Here is a 13,090-nt window from a genome sequence, read left to right on the forward strand (position 1 = left end):
CAAATCGCTACGAGCACCGCGCCCGCCCTGAGCCGCACGAAGCGCTGCAGCTCGCAGCTGGCAGCAGCGGCGGCGAGCCTCGCACCACAAACAAACATCCACCACGTTGTTTTCGCTCCGCGCGAAAGCACTTCCACGGCCGTTACCGACACGAGCCCCGCAGGCACGCCGCCCCAAGGTACCCAGAGCCGCAGCGCCGAGCGAGGCCCAGCTCACACAGCCGCCTCGGGCCGGGGAGGAAGCAGGGCTGCCTCACAGAGCGCAGCTCGCGGCGGAAGGCCGCAGAACAGCCCCTGCGCCCCGGGCCGCCCCGTCGGCGCGGACTCCCGGCACGGCGCCCGCCCACCACCCCCCCCCCCCCTTTACCCAGCGCCCTACAGCAGCACAGATAACCGCCCCTCCCCCGGCGCTCACCTCACGAGTAGGCCAACCCCCGCCCGGCTCCGGGACGGCGCCCCGATTCCCGGCACGCCCTGCGGCGCATGCGCAGTGCCAGCCCCCGCGAGGGCGGGAACCCGCCACCTCTGCGCGCGCGCAGGACGGCCCTACGCTGACGCTCGTTGCCCCATCGGCGCTCCGCCGTAGTCGGCCGTGTGGGCGGGGGTGGTCGCAGACATGTCCACAAAATCTTTTTTTTTTTTTTTTTCTTGAAAAAAATAATTTATTCCGGCTGATGCTTAGATCGAGATCACCACAGTTTCGCATGCTTTCCCACACGGATCGCTTTCCTCGTGAGGCGCGGCCTCAGAGGGCCAGGAGTGTGATTTTCGAAGCTGTCTAACCGAGTTCTGGAACCCGTTTCCACTGGAAGCTGAGGAAGGGCTGCTCGGAGAAGCCAGGTCACAGCAGCACACCGGTCCCAGTGCTGCTGGCCCATGGGGCTGCACGGCTTTGCCTCCGTGCCCAGTGGGAGGCTGGCCTTGCGTCTGCTGTGCCGCCTCTTTCAGCTCCATTGCACGAGCTAGCATGTAGCTGACCTTCCTCTGGTGAGCCAGAGCCTCCTCTTTGTCATTTACCTGCAGTTGGCCACAGAAAAGAAGAAAGAAGCTGTGAGCTGAGAGCAAGGCAGTCCATGTATCACAGAATCACCATGGTTGGAAAAGATCTTCAAGATCATACAGTCCAACCAGCCACCTATCACTAAACCATGTCCCTCAACAATACAAAATCCAAACATTCCTTGTAAACGTAAATGATGGAACGTCACACATTGGAATGGACTCATGAGAATCACCACGTCTAGCATATGAAAAGATCAGAAAAACAATGTCAGAATGGTGTCAAGGCTCCCTAGGCATCGTGGCAGACCCAAAGTTTGGTAGCAACCAAAAATGACAGTAATCTGTCAATCCAGACCACTTAACAGCAGTAGTGATGCTGGCATAGGAAGCTGTGTTTTCACAGGTACATGCAAACGTTTATCCATACAAGATTCCTTGTCTCGTTTTTACCTTGTTTTATTATTGACAAAAACTCTGCAGTTCAGTTTGTTCTCCCAGAGTCTAGTTTAAGAAGTAATACTAACCAAATCTATTAATATCTTCAGGATTTCATGAGGGTTGTCCAGTTCTTCAACTTTCCTGCTGTCAGCATCTAAAAAAAGCAGGCCTGATAATTTCTGTCCCAGACTGTTCTTGTTCCCTTGTAGCTTGACAGACCCTATGAACAACGGAAAGTATGAGAATGGTGGAAATACTTAAGAGAAAAACTGGCTTTGGATAAAATGAATGTGCATCCAACTGAACTCTGAGCAATGTCCTCCAGAAGGGCACTGCAGGCTACAGCTTCTACTGTACATCTTAGGGCAGGTTATTACTATGGAGCACCACTCTTGCCATCATTTAAAAGATACCTAGACTTTTCATCAGATATGAGCAAATTGAAAATAAAAAATATTTATTTTTGCTATTTAAAAATATATCTTGGCTCTAGCTAAATAACAATTCATGGCAATGTGTTTTTAAGCATCTGGTAGGCTGATATGTTCAGTTTGTAGGATTTATCAAAAGATTAAAATACATTAAAATGATGAAATGCTTGTATCAAAACATAGAGCTTAGAACACACAATGCACTCAGGGCGAGGCTGCACAGGGCCCTGGGCAGCCTGACCTGGTGGGAAGCCACCAGCTCATTGCAGGAGGTTGGAGCTGGGTGGGTTTTAAGGTCCTTTCCAACCCAAACCATTCTTTGATTCTGTGAAACGGTGATACTGATAAAAGGGAAACAGATATTGGAGATATACCCTGTTTTAATATTATTTCCCGGAGGTGTCCAAGGACTTCAGAGGATCCACAGATCCATGCTTGGCACATACAGATAAATGGCTAGCAGAAACACATTTTGAAGTACATTCTACTTCTCACTTCTGCTATGGTTTTGACCTTGACATAAGCACTTAAACAACTCTCATTAGTTTTTTTCTCAACTAAGAAAAGGATAATGAAAAGTCTTTCTCTTTTCCAGACAGATTGTAGATGACCATAGTAGAAGAATAAATATTAATGCCTACATAAATAATGAAAAATTGAAGTACTTAAAAAAACAACAACAAAAAAAAAACCAACAGAAAAAAGCAGTATTCCAGTAAAAAGTACCTGTTTTTGCCTTTATCCTTCCTGATACAGGCTTCATTGAAAAAATAAAAACAAAATGGTTGATAGCACCTTAAATGGCCAAGCTAGCCTTTCCAGACGCAAGGTTTTTTGTGCTGTTTTTCTAACATCTTTAATATCTACAATGTTATTGTTAATCTGGATAACAGATTATTTATTCCAACATAATACAACTCATGAGCATATAATTTAAAAAAGGCTACACTAAAAGCAGGACTAGTATCAACAATGTCCTACAATCACTTTTATATAATGAGTACTGTAACAATCCACTTATACATGCACATTCTGCATAAGAAACTTCTGGTAGAAGTTTGTGAACTACCAGCTCTATTTCTTATGGTATGTACAGTTTTAACATAACTTTGTTCCTTTTTTTCTGAACTCTTCAGAAATCTGTCAGCCATTAAACCAGAACCACACATCTGATGCAATAAAAATATCTGCCCGTGCCCATCAGCTGACTTTTTTCTAGTCCACCATTACAGATACAGTTACCATCTTCTTTCAGTCGCCTCCAGTTTATAAATTTTGTTTCCTTTTTAATCTTTATCACTTCTGCAAGCCTCAGGGCTTGGTCCTTCCTCTGCATTAACTGCTGCTCAAATGCAATTCTGAAGGCATCTGCCATTATATAAGCTTCATCTTTACTCTTCATCAGAAGTTCAATCTGGTTTTAATTAAGAGAAAATTTACAGTATGTTAAGCAATTTGGAAGCAATAGCAGGTTTAAAATTCAAATTGAGACAGATTGAGGCCATTAGCACAGTTCAGCACTTTCATGTTACCAAGTCACCACAGTAGTTCCTAAGGCAGCCCTGTGCACATCAGATGGATTGATTCCAATTCGGGAAGTAGAAACAGAACAGTGGCTTTCTTGCTACAAAAAGAAATATATTTTGAAGTATGTATTTAAATCCTTTTCTGTACCTGCAACGAACACCACCTATCCACTGCGCTGGCTATGCTGCCAGGCAGCAAAAGAACAGTATTTTTACCAGGTATCATAACCCTGATACAAAAGAGGTGTCACACTTCTAGAGAGGTGGTTGCTGTCTTATGCCTGTCTGTGAGGTCAAAGATGCATTCAGATAATGTTTTTATTGATGAATTTTAATTATGGTCAGCCCCAAAATAGTGACAGTTGGACTCAATCTTTGGAAGACCCTTTCTGATGGAAGTGAACCTATTCTATTCTATTCCACCTATTTTCAAAATCAGTATGTTAGGGCAACTTCTGCATTAGGACTGTGAGAAAGGTTACCACATTTGCAGGATAAAACACTAATGAAAAGAAAAAAATCTATCTAAAATCATATATTTACTAAATTAGAGACTTTATGGGCTTGAAAACACTTTGTTGTATTTACATTGCACTAAATACATGTATTTAGTGCGTGTAAATACATCATTTTTAGCAAGGTCAGCTCAGTGCTAATGCCAACACAAAGGAGGAGTGGAAGAGGGTGGAATACAGTGCCAGGAAGGAAGGGAAAAGGAGCAATTTCTTTTTCAGTGGCAATTAATGCTCACATTGTGTAAATATTTACAGAGTGTATGCATTTTGAGTGTGCATATTTTCATAATAAAAAATGTAAGTGAATGAATTAGAACAATTAAGATTTTTTTTTTACTAGCAAAACATTTTTACATCAGCAACAATTAGGACATCACAAACAAACATTATTTCTGAGATGCATTCTTATTATAAAACACACCAATTTGTGTAAGCCATGGGAGAGTGTTTATGGCTTTACTTGTTTTTGTACAAATTTTTCTCTCACATTCACTCCTTGCTTGTACCTAAATCAAACAGCATTACCTCTTGCTTGAGATGAAGAATTTGCTTTCGAGTGACAGCTGCCATTTTAGCACAGGGACAAGGCTGCCCCACAGAAGAATTGCAGGTGCAGGCACCAAGAACTGCCAGCTAAAAATCCAAAACAAACCAGCAGTTACATATCTGCATATGGAATGGAATCCAAGAGAAGCCAAGTGACTAGCAAAAACATCCTGAAGCTGCAGAGGGAGTGTAGGAGTTAGGAAAATTCAGCTACAAAGATTTGGACATCAGTTTTTTTCACTAACAATGATGCACGTGATGTCTATTTTTCAGCACTAATTTCACATCTAATCCTAACACAGTACTTTTGTGATATTAATTATCCAATTAAATGTTAAAATCTGAATTCAGCACCACAAAGGCTTTAAGTTTTCTACTCAGCAGTTACCTATGTGGAAATACTCAAGAAAATCAAGGCAGTACAAGAAGTGTGCTTGTACGACATAGGAAGACCCACAACTGCATTCCAGTAAGTCTGCATATAAACATACCCTTGCAGACATTGCTCCCTTCTGGCTTTTACTCTGAAGCTGAAACAAAGAAATAAAGTCTTATACTGTGATCTTGCCAGACTGAGCACTTCCAGAAACATTAGTAAATGCATCACATTATACAGCCTGCTTTTATATCATAAAGATATACAATTTGGAATATGGATTTCCAGATGACAACGTGGGACACAAGTTCATCAGCAATTTCAAAAAACAGATTTCATACTTACTTCAAAACCTGTAATATCTGTGATGTCTCTTCTATTCATGGACATGTTCTCCTGAACAATCTTCTGTTTGTTCACATCAAGCATGGCAAGAAATTCTAAGCGCTGCTGATTCAAGACTGTGAAATAAACGAGGACAATAATTTAAAGTTTGTTCTTCTGATTTCTTAATTTCTGAGTTCAACTACAGCCAAAACAAACAAACAAACAAACAAACAAACCAAAACAGTTCTATAGTGTAAGTATCAGGTATGATAATATGAGACTATGTAGATTTGGAAACTCAGATCCCAGTTGCTTTTCCTTGCGTATTTTCCTAGATGTGATGATCCATTTACAGATATGACTCTGGATGCCAGAGATTTATGGAGTATGCCTCTAGTGCTGATTTTAATTGTAGCACAGACATCCTGTGCCTTGCTTGGCCTGCTGCTCCCTTCCTACAGAACATTAATAGAATGCAGGTTGTTCCCTTCTACATCCAGAGTCCCCTAGGGCGGTGAGGTCTACTTCTTCATTGACTTGTCCTGTCAGTTTTTTTTGTTTTCTTCCTTTTTGAGTGACAATGAGACTAGAACAACAAATACTACCAGTCTATTTAAAGTGGGTTGCTGAATATCTACTAATACCAGCTGCCAATAAAAAGAGACTTGTCCTGACAGAAACTTTCATTCATAGCTAACTCCTGAATTATTCCAGAAAAGCAATACATCAAGAGGAAGAGCTGCTGGTGTCTTACTTGCATTTTCAGATTTAAGAGTTTTAACTTCTTCCGTTCTCAGTTTCAGTGCTTCTTTAAGAGCTGTGTTTTCACAGTATATCCTGCAGAAGTTAGAAAAGGGCCGTATTATCTTTGAAATAAATATTTAAAACGTGCAATCAAATGGAAAAAAAAGACATTAGCCTGTTAAAACATTGCATCTAATATTCCTGCAAATTAAAATTAGATTTGAAAAGATAGGAAAAAAAAAAGAAACTGAAAAAAAGTTGAGTGTTAATTTGATATTACGCACACATCAGCAGTTTCCTCACTTGTGAATTTTTTAATGCAAAAGTTCCTGATTTTTTCCCATAATAATATTTGTAGCAATAATAAGTGATGTGTTACTAGATCTGAATCTGCTAGTGAGGGTCCAATAAAAATCCTGCAACCATTCATAACTAGCCTTCTGAAATAAAGATGGAATGACCTTTCGCATAGCTAGCAGTTTTTGATAGGGGATTCCTTTTAAAGACTAATGAACTCCTCTTCTGGGCAAACAGATGAAATCAACCAAATATTCTAAATAATGCAGGGGCTGGTGACCATAGTACACTCTGGGAGCAGGTCTGCCTAGGTCTGATGGGCACTGAACCTCCAAGGCACAGAAATGAGACTATGTAACACCAGCTTCTGTACAGTTGCTCCTGGTCATTCAAGCTGCAGTTCTCTCTGCAGGGAGCAATAGTAAGAATCTCTGCATTTACGTGGAAGTTTCTTTGCAATCCAGATAACACACTGTTCAAACAGGCTGGCCTTTTTAGTAAAACCACTCCCTTATGCTATCAATTTAAATGTGCCCATGTGTGCTTAAGTGAGTGTAAAAAAATAGTAATAAGACACAATTCACATGGAAGTACACAGTGCCCCTAGCTTTAGAGTTTAACAGGAGATAAGTTTAAGTACTGCACTACTGTTAGAAATTCCATAAAAATTGTAACTGTAAAACTCTGAAACACTTGCTGAGCAATCTTTTGGTTCCTTGAAAAGAGGAAACTGTAACTGGACATACAACAACAGGGCTCATGTCTTCATTTAGAAAGTAAACTTCCTGTATCTTGATACTATTCTGAGAGCAGCAAACTGAGAGCACAGGAGAGACATGTAGAATGTATGTTTTCCTTTATATATTTCCTTATTGAAAAGTGGCAATCTAAATTCCTAAGTGTTAAAGCAATACCTTTTTTTGGTTTATCATTCTCTTCAGCTGCCTATAATTGCAGCATCCTGTAACTTTTCTTTTCTTTTCTTTTTTTTTTTTTTAAGCCAAATAATAATTTGAAATATTTTGTTTGAATGAAAATGAAGAAGGGGAAATAAACATTCTTCTCATCCGACTGTATTGGATATTGGAATATGTTTTTGCAAAACTGTCTTTAGCCCACAGCTTGTGGCTTTCTGAAGCTTTCACCTTTAGCTTCCAACTATTAACTGTAGTTTTGTTGCGTCCAACACTTCCTACCTTCCTAACGGATTTTTAAAAGTTATTTCTTGGCATTTTAACTCAGTTAAGAGATGAAAGAAATACAATATCTTAGCAAATCTTTCTTATAAATGAACAGTTCCTAAGTCTTTTTGGCATATTCCTTGATTCAAAGTTGGAAACTTTTAAATAAGAAACTCCACTAAAATAATTGTAACTCTAAAGCACAGATGCCACAGATACTGTTATACTTTAAATAAATGAGACTGCTGTTTATGTCTTTCCATGTTTGCAACTGAATCATTAGTGTAGTGCCTTGGCTTCTACTGCCTGCCTAACTACACCTCCTCTCCATTCTGAATAAGTCTTAATTAAACAAAGAACCAGTTCATCAGCCTCTCCCCAAAGCATTCAATTTTACCTGTACTTAGGCTCATACTTACAATGCAAGGAAGTAAAACAATGATTAATCTGAAAATGATATTTCCATGTGCAAGCAAATACTATTACTTTCCATACCTTATTTACATTTAAAGTAAATAAGTACACTCTGGCTCCTGCTGGCTAACGTAATGAAGTATAAGAATGAAAATGAAAACTCACTAGCAAAGCACCTAAGTAAAGAGTTAGAGGCTTATTAATTGTAGTAGTCTTAATTGAAAAATAAAAATCTGACAAGCATGAAATTTAGATTAATCTTCTCAAACCAGGAAGGAAATTAGGAAAGCACTGAAAAGGGGAGAAAAAGGAAAAGAAAGATAAAGAAATGTAGCATAAATTAAATACCTGTCATATTTTTCTGTCCATGTGTCTTCTATGTTTTTAAATCTATCCTGATCAAATTCAATTTCCCACTGCAAAATATTAATTTCCTGCAGAGGCAAAAGAAGGCAGAAGCAATTCATTACAATCCTCACAATGAAAGGAAGAAATGGAACTGCTGGTGTTACATTTGGCACTGACAGAGATCAAGGTGTCCTACAATGACAATCTATGTTGTTTTAAATAAATTTGGCAGCAGATAACAATCATTTAGTGTATTACTAATCTGCGGGTTCCAGACCCTGCTGAATGCAATAATGCTTGTAGTAGCATATTACAACAGGAAACCCATGCAGTCACATTTCCCTCTTTCCTTACTGTTCTGTGGAAAGGGCACATAACAAGAGAAACAAAATTCAGTTTAATGAAGCTCAACACCTTCTTCCTTCTACTCCTCTTTTTCCCCATTAACACTGCACATTCATTCCTTAGGCTTGTTTTGGAAGTTCCAGGCTAACTAAGAAATAGAATAGCTCAATATAAACAACTGTGAAACTCACAACAGAGAACAACTAAAACTACAGAATTCTAATGTCTTTGAGGTATAACATGTAAGTATGCAGGGTAGAAGGAAAAGAGTGACAGAATAACATTTTCCCTTCTAGAAAGGAATAAGAACACTTCAAGGAAAAAAAAAAAAAAAGCCAAAACTTTGGTACTGATTGGTATTGATTCAAATAAACAGTATGACCACCCTTATAAATAGCAATGAACATCTGTGATTTTGTGCAGGTATGAAAGAAAACTGCACTCTTACCTTTTCTAAAGTTCTCTTTTCTTCCTCAGTTTTTTCAAGCATTGCTTTTGTATGACTAGTGGCTTTACTAAATACTGCCTACAGAAAAAGCACAGATCAATCAAATGCTTTAATTAAGTAGAGCCCAGTGTTCAATTTTACATCAGTGCAAGACTCATGCTCTTGGTTAACCAGATGTGTATAGAATTAGATACTAGCAACTCAGTCTAATTTCAAGAAATGAAATAGCTATGTTGCATAACAAACTTGTGTTTTGATCACCTAGTTTCTTTTACTGCAAAAAATACAGCATTATTTATAAAAAGATTGTATCTTTAAGGATTTTCCACAATATCAACTCTCAGAAAACTTGGTTACAAAATGCCTATACCTCAATCCACATGTGACTTATTACAAATGTCTGAGGGTAGAAACTGCAGAACAATAAATGGATTATGCAAGTAGGCAGTTAATTTCAACATCATGCACAGAAACAGCAAATTAAAATATTACAGCCCATGCACAAAAGACTGATGCATTATTTAATGCTTCGATGGACTAATTAACTGAAAGTATCTCTGCTTTGCAGCAGAATCTCCATCACTGGAAAAACTAGTAATGTAAAGACTTGCAAAAAAGTCAGCATTTCCTAAGTCCTTCAAGGAAAAGATAAAATTCTGAGAATTTGCTAAAACAGTGAAGTCTTCTTAAATAACTGTGTTTTCACAGTATATCCTGCAGAAGTTCGAAAAGGGCCATATTATCTTTGAAATAAATATTTAAAATGTGCAATCAAATGGAAAAAAAAAGCAGAAAAAGTAGTAAAGTGTAAGAGTGAAGTCTGTATAAATTTGCAGACTCAACAATTTAAATTATAGCCTTAGAAGGACTACAAGGTTTGGGAGGCTTGACAAGGAAGAGTGGCAGAAAGATTTTGCTTCCTTCCTTTACCAGTAAGCAAGCAAATGATCTCTGAATAACACCTACCATGCTCTGCAGAATTCTTAGGGCTTCATCTTTTCCTTCAAGTTTTCTTTGAGCAGCTTCAAGCTCAACTTTCAACATTTCAATTTCCTAAAGCAAAATAAAATAGATACACTGAATAAAAGCCAATATAATCTTGTTAAACCTTGACTACAACAGCAATGTAAATTTGTTCATCTCAAAAAAATCTAATCTTTATCCTCTGTGATTCTTTCTCTACTTGCAGTTTGCTTGTGATGAAGAAATGTTAACAGTGCATGCTAGTGCCAAATCATTAAAGAATACTTGTTACTATCCATTCTGTTTTCCTCCAGTGTATTTGGAAAACAGAACAAAATAAGCCACTATATACTGTAGTTCTGCCTTACTAATAAAGTTGCATATACTAGCACAGGTCTAGAGCACTTACACGAAGTGAACAAGATTCCTCCCTTCAGAAGGAAGCATTTTTTCTCTTTCTAAGAGATAGGTGAAAATTCACTGCTTTCAATAGTTATCTTTCCTTCACAACAACGTAGGTCTTGACTGTTCATCTCTGGCCTTCCAAAATACTTTGCTATAGTTCTTCCTGTTCTGTTGCTTCAACAGTTGATACTGGAGTTGTATTTGTGAGCAGAGCAAATTTGTTAGTTTTGACTGATTGAAAATCAGTGAGGTTACTTGTTATTTTGAAGAAAGCACAGATTACAAGTCCCAAGACTATTCTGATTTTCAAGGTCTAAAATGGAGTTAAAAAAAAAAAAAGTGCTAGAAAAGGAGCATAATCCCTCTAACATTCTCTAGATCTTTAAAAATATATTTTTTTTCCATGAAAAGTCAGATGATAAGCTGCATCTCAAACTCTGATTCTCTGGCATAAAATGTAATGAGACTTCCAAGTAGTGCTCTAGTTTCAAGAACCCACATTCGTACAAGATTCCGAACACACAGATGTCTTCCGCTGAAATAACACTGTGCTGTGACACATTAAACTGCAATGCAAATTTTAAGGATAGCGCTCATAGTAGCACTACTAACCTCTAGAGCTTCTCGAAGCTGTTGCTTTAGTTCTTCATTTGACACCTCACTACTGGATTCTGTAAGATTTAGAGGAGATGGTGAAAACATGAGAATGTACTTTAACCTGAAAACAGGGAAGATGCAGGGATAGTTTTCATCCTTATGTCTTTTTTTTCCTAACTTCTGGAGCTAATAAGCAAACCTAAGAAGTACATAAACACTAAACGGAAACATAATTTCACAGTTAAAGAAGCAAAATTGGAAAAAAGACAGCCATGAAAGGCAATTTTAAGTTTTAACTTTCCATTTAAAAATAAAATTTAAAAAAAAAGGACATCTTGACTCCAAAAATAATTTCACTTTTTAGATTCATTTTAAATTGCAACTTTTCGTCAACTCTACCCAACACAATCTAGCAAGATTCAACATTTGTATAAACAAGCAGTTCCCGTTGGCATCATTCTTTCTTCAACTAAGTATTACAGAAATATATTAACGTGCAGCCTCCTGCTAAATCAGCTGGGTTCATGTGGGACTTAATCATGTTTGCTGTGAGAACGACCTACAGCCAAGAGAGCATCACAGAAAGCAGAGGTAGGAGAACAGTGAAATCAACCAGCATTACACTGCAGTTGCAGCATCCTCTCATTGACACTGCTGAAACCAACAAAGAATAATTACATGGCTTAGCATATATTAAGGATAGTTCAGACTTATTGTAAAGGAGAAACAAGCAAGTTATATGGAAATACTTCAGACAAAGTACAAATAATGGCTAAAAATGTAAGGTAAAGAAGCTAAAGTATGAAGAACATTCCTGCCTGCATTTGATTTTATTCACAGTAGTGTTGTCTTCAGATAAAACCTCAATGCCAACACGGAGATAACAGAGATGTTTAGATTCTAAAACTAACTTCTTACCCTTAAACAACGCCGGCTCACAAATTCCTAAAGCTAAACAGCAAACAGGAGTTTGAATATTTAGTCCTACACCTCAGAAGCGGTCTCTGGGAACATACGTTTAAAGGAGGAGCTCAAACAATTCAATGCAATGTACTCATTTAAAGAACAATGATATTGTCCTCCACCACAGGACTTCTCTTTCAAAGTCTATACCAAATACTAACAAGGACCATTTTACACCAAGAAGAGCCATGGTCTGACTGGCTGCAAGGCAATTTTTCTGTTAGTATTTGCAGAGGAAGACACAGATGCAGCGACTATGTGGCTGCCTCCAACAGGCAGAGCACTTCCTGCACTTCTGGCAATGCCAGCTGCACTGACAGAAGACCTGAAGGCTTTGCCCTCAAGTCCAAGAAGCAATGGACCCCAAGAAGCATGTGAGGCGCACGCATATGGAATTCTTTACAGCTTCTGAGGGTTTTGGCAAACAGTTTAATCTAATTTTGGTGATGCCTTGAGGAGTAGCCCCAATGCTCAGTCTTGCCAGGAATTTTTCTCCTGATGAACAGTGAATTCCAAATTAGCCTTACCACAGCTACTTTGTCGAGTCAAACTAGAAAGAAGCTTCTTGGATGATCCATCACAAAAGCTGTTTCTTTTGGAACAGAGAAGAGGGGTAGCATCATTTTCTTCCACTCCCTTTATTGATGAGAGAGTGTTGTAAGCCTTCACAGACACCTTCTTAGATCTGAATGAATAGTTCTGTAATTTTTCCCCTTCATAAACACCTCCAGGTCTTCTCCCAAGTCCATTCCCCAAGTCTCCACATGCCATGTCATCCTCTTCTGCTTCCTCCATCTTACCCTCCACCTGTTTTTTGTTTTCTTTTCTTTTTCAGTGGAGCACACTTCACTTTCTGGCCACGTGAACACCGCCCCTAACAAAAGACCAGGTATTCCACCTAGAAAAAAAACAAACAGAGCTCCTTACTTCAAGCGGCAAAGCGACATTCAGCGAAAAACCTGCAGTTCTCTGCGTGAGCCCGCTTCCAGCTACCTGTCCAGCCTCCAGGTGCTGTCTGCAACCGAGGCACGGACCCCTTCTCCAGCAGGAAGCCGGCGGCCGCGCCTCAGCGTTCCCCCGCCGCCCTTCCTCCTTCGAGGCGCGGAGACCGGAGCGGGCGTACGGCAGGCACGGCCTCCACTCACCTCCGGGGCGGGCTCGCCGCCTACACCGCCCCGGCGGCGCTGCGGGACCGAGGGCGGTTTCATACTCCGCTTGGTTTTGC

The 13,090-nt window shown here is 39.4% G+C and overlaps 2 protein-coding genes across 7 annotated transcripts in view; both read right to left on the bottom strand.

Moving 5' to 3' along the window:
* The window catches only part of ZFYVE16 (zinc finger FYVE-type containing 16), a 34,757-nt gene extending 34,262 nt beyond the window's left edge, over window positions 1–495 (bottom strand). For 3 of the 6 annotated variants that reach the window (XM_090132499.1, XM_090132496.1, XM_031603378.2), the window contains exon 1: window positions 415–495. The gene's annotated coding sequence lies outside the window, so the exon portion shown is untranslated. Of the gene's footprint in view, window positions 1–85; window positions 347–414 lie in introns of those variants that run through there. The other 3 variants (XM_031603379.2, XM_090132497.1, XM_031603384.2) reach the window with 3 other exon arrangements.
* A 167-nt stretch (window positions 496–662) lies between these two features.
* CCDC125 (coiled-coil domain containing 125) lies at window positions 663–13,081 on the bottom strand. The gene is made up of 12 exons (XM_090132501.1): window positions 12,859–13,081; window positions 12,393–12,763; window positions 10,918–10,976; window positions 9,904–9,990; window positions 8,938–9,015; window positions 8,145–8,230; window positions 5,915–5,997; window positions 5,179–5,294; window positions 4,437–4,544; window positions 3,113–3,284; window positions 1,526–1,659; window positions 663–1,016 (listed from the first exon to the last, which is right to left on the bottom strand). Exons 2-12 carry the CDS (start codon window positions 12,658–12,660, stop codon window positions 678–680), a joined length of 1,530 nt encoding a protein of 509 aa, XP_089988627.1. The 5' UTR covers window positions 12,661–12,763; window positions 12,859–13,081; the 3' UTR covers window positions 663–677.
* Window positions 13,082–13,090: the final 9 nt, after the last annotated feature.

This window comes from Phasianus colchicus, chromosome Z (assembly GCF_987193195.1).
Source record: "Phasianus colchicus chromosome Z, bPhaCol1.hap1.1, whole genome shotgun sequence".
Classification (NCBI taxonomy): domain Eukaryota; kingdom Metazoa; phylum Chordata; class Aves; order Galliformes; family Phasianidae; genus Phasianus; species Phasianus colchicus.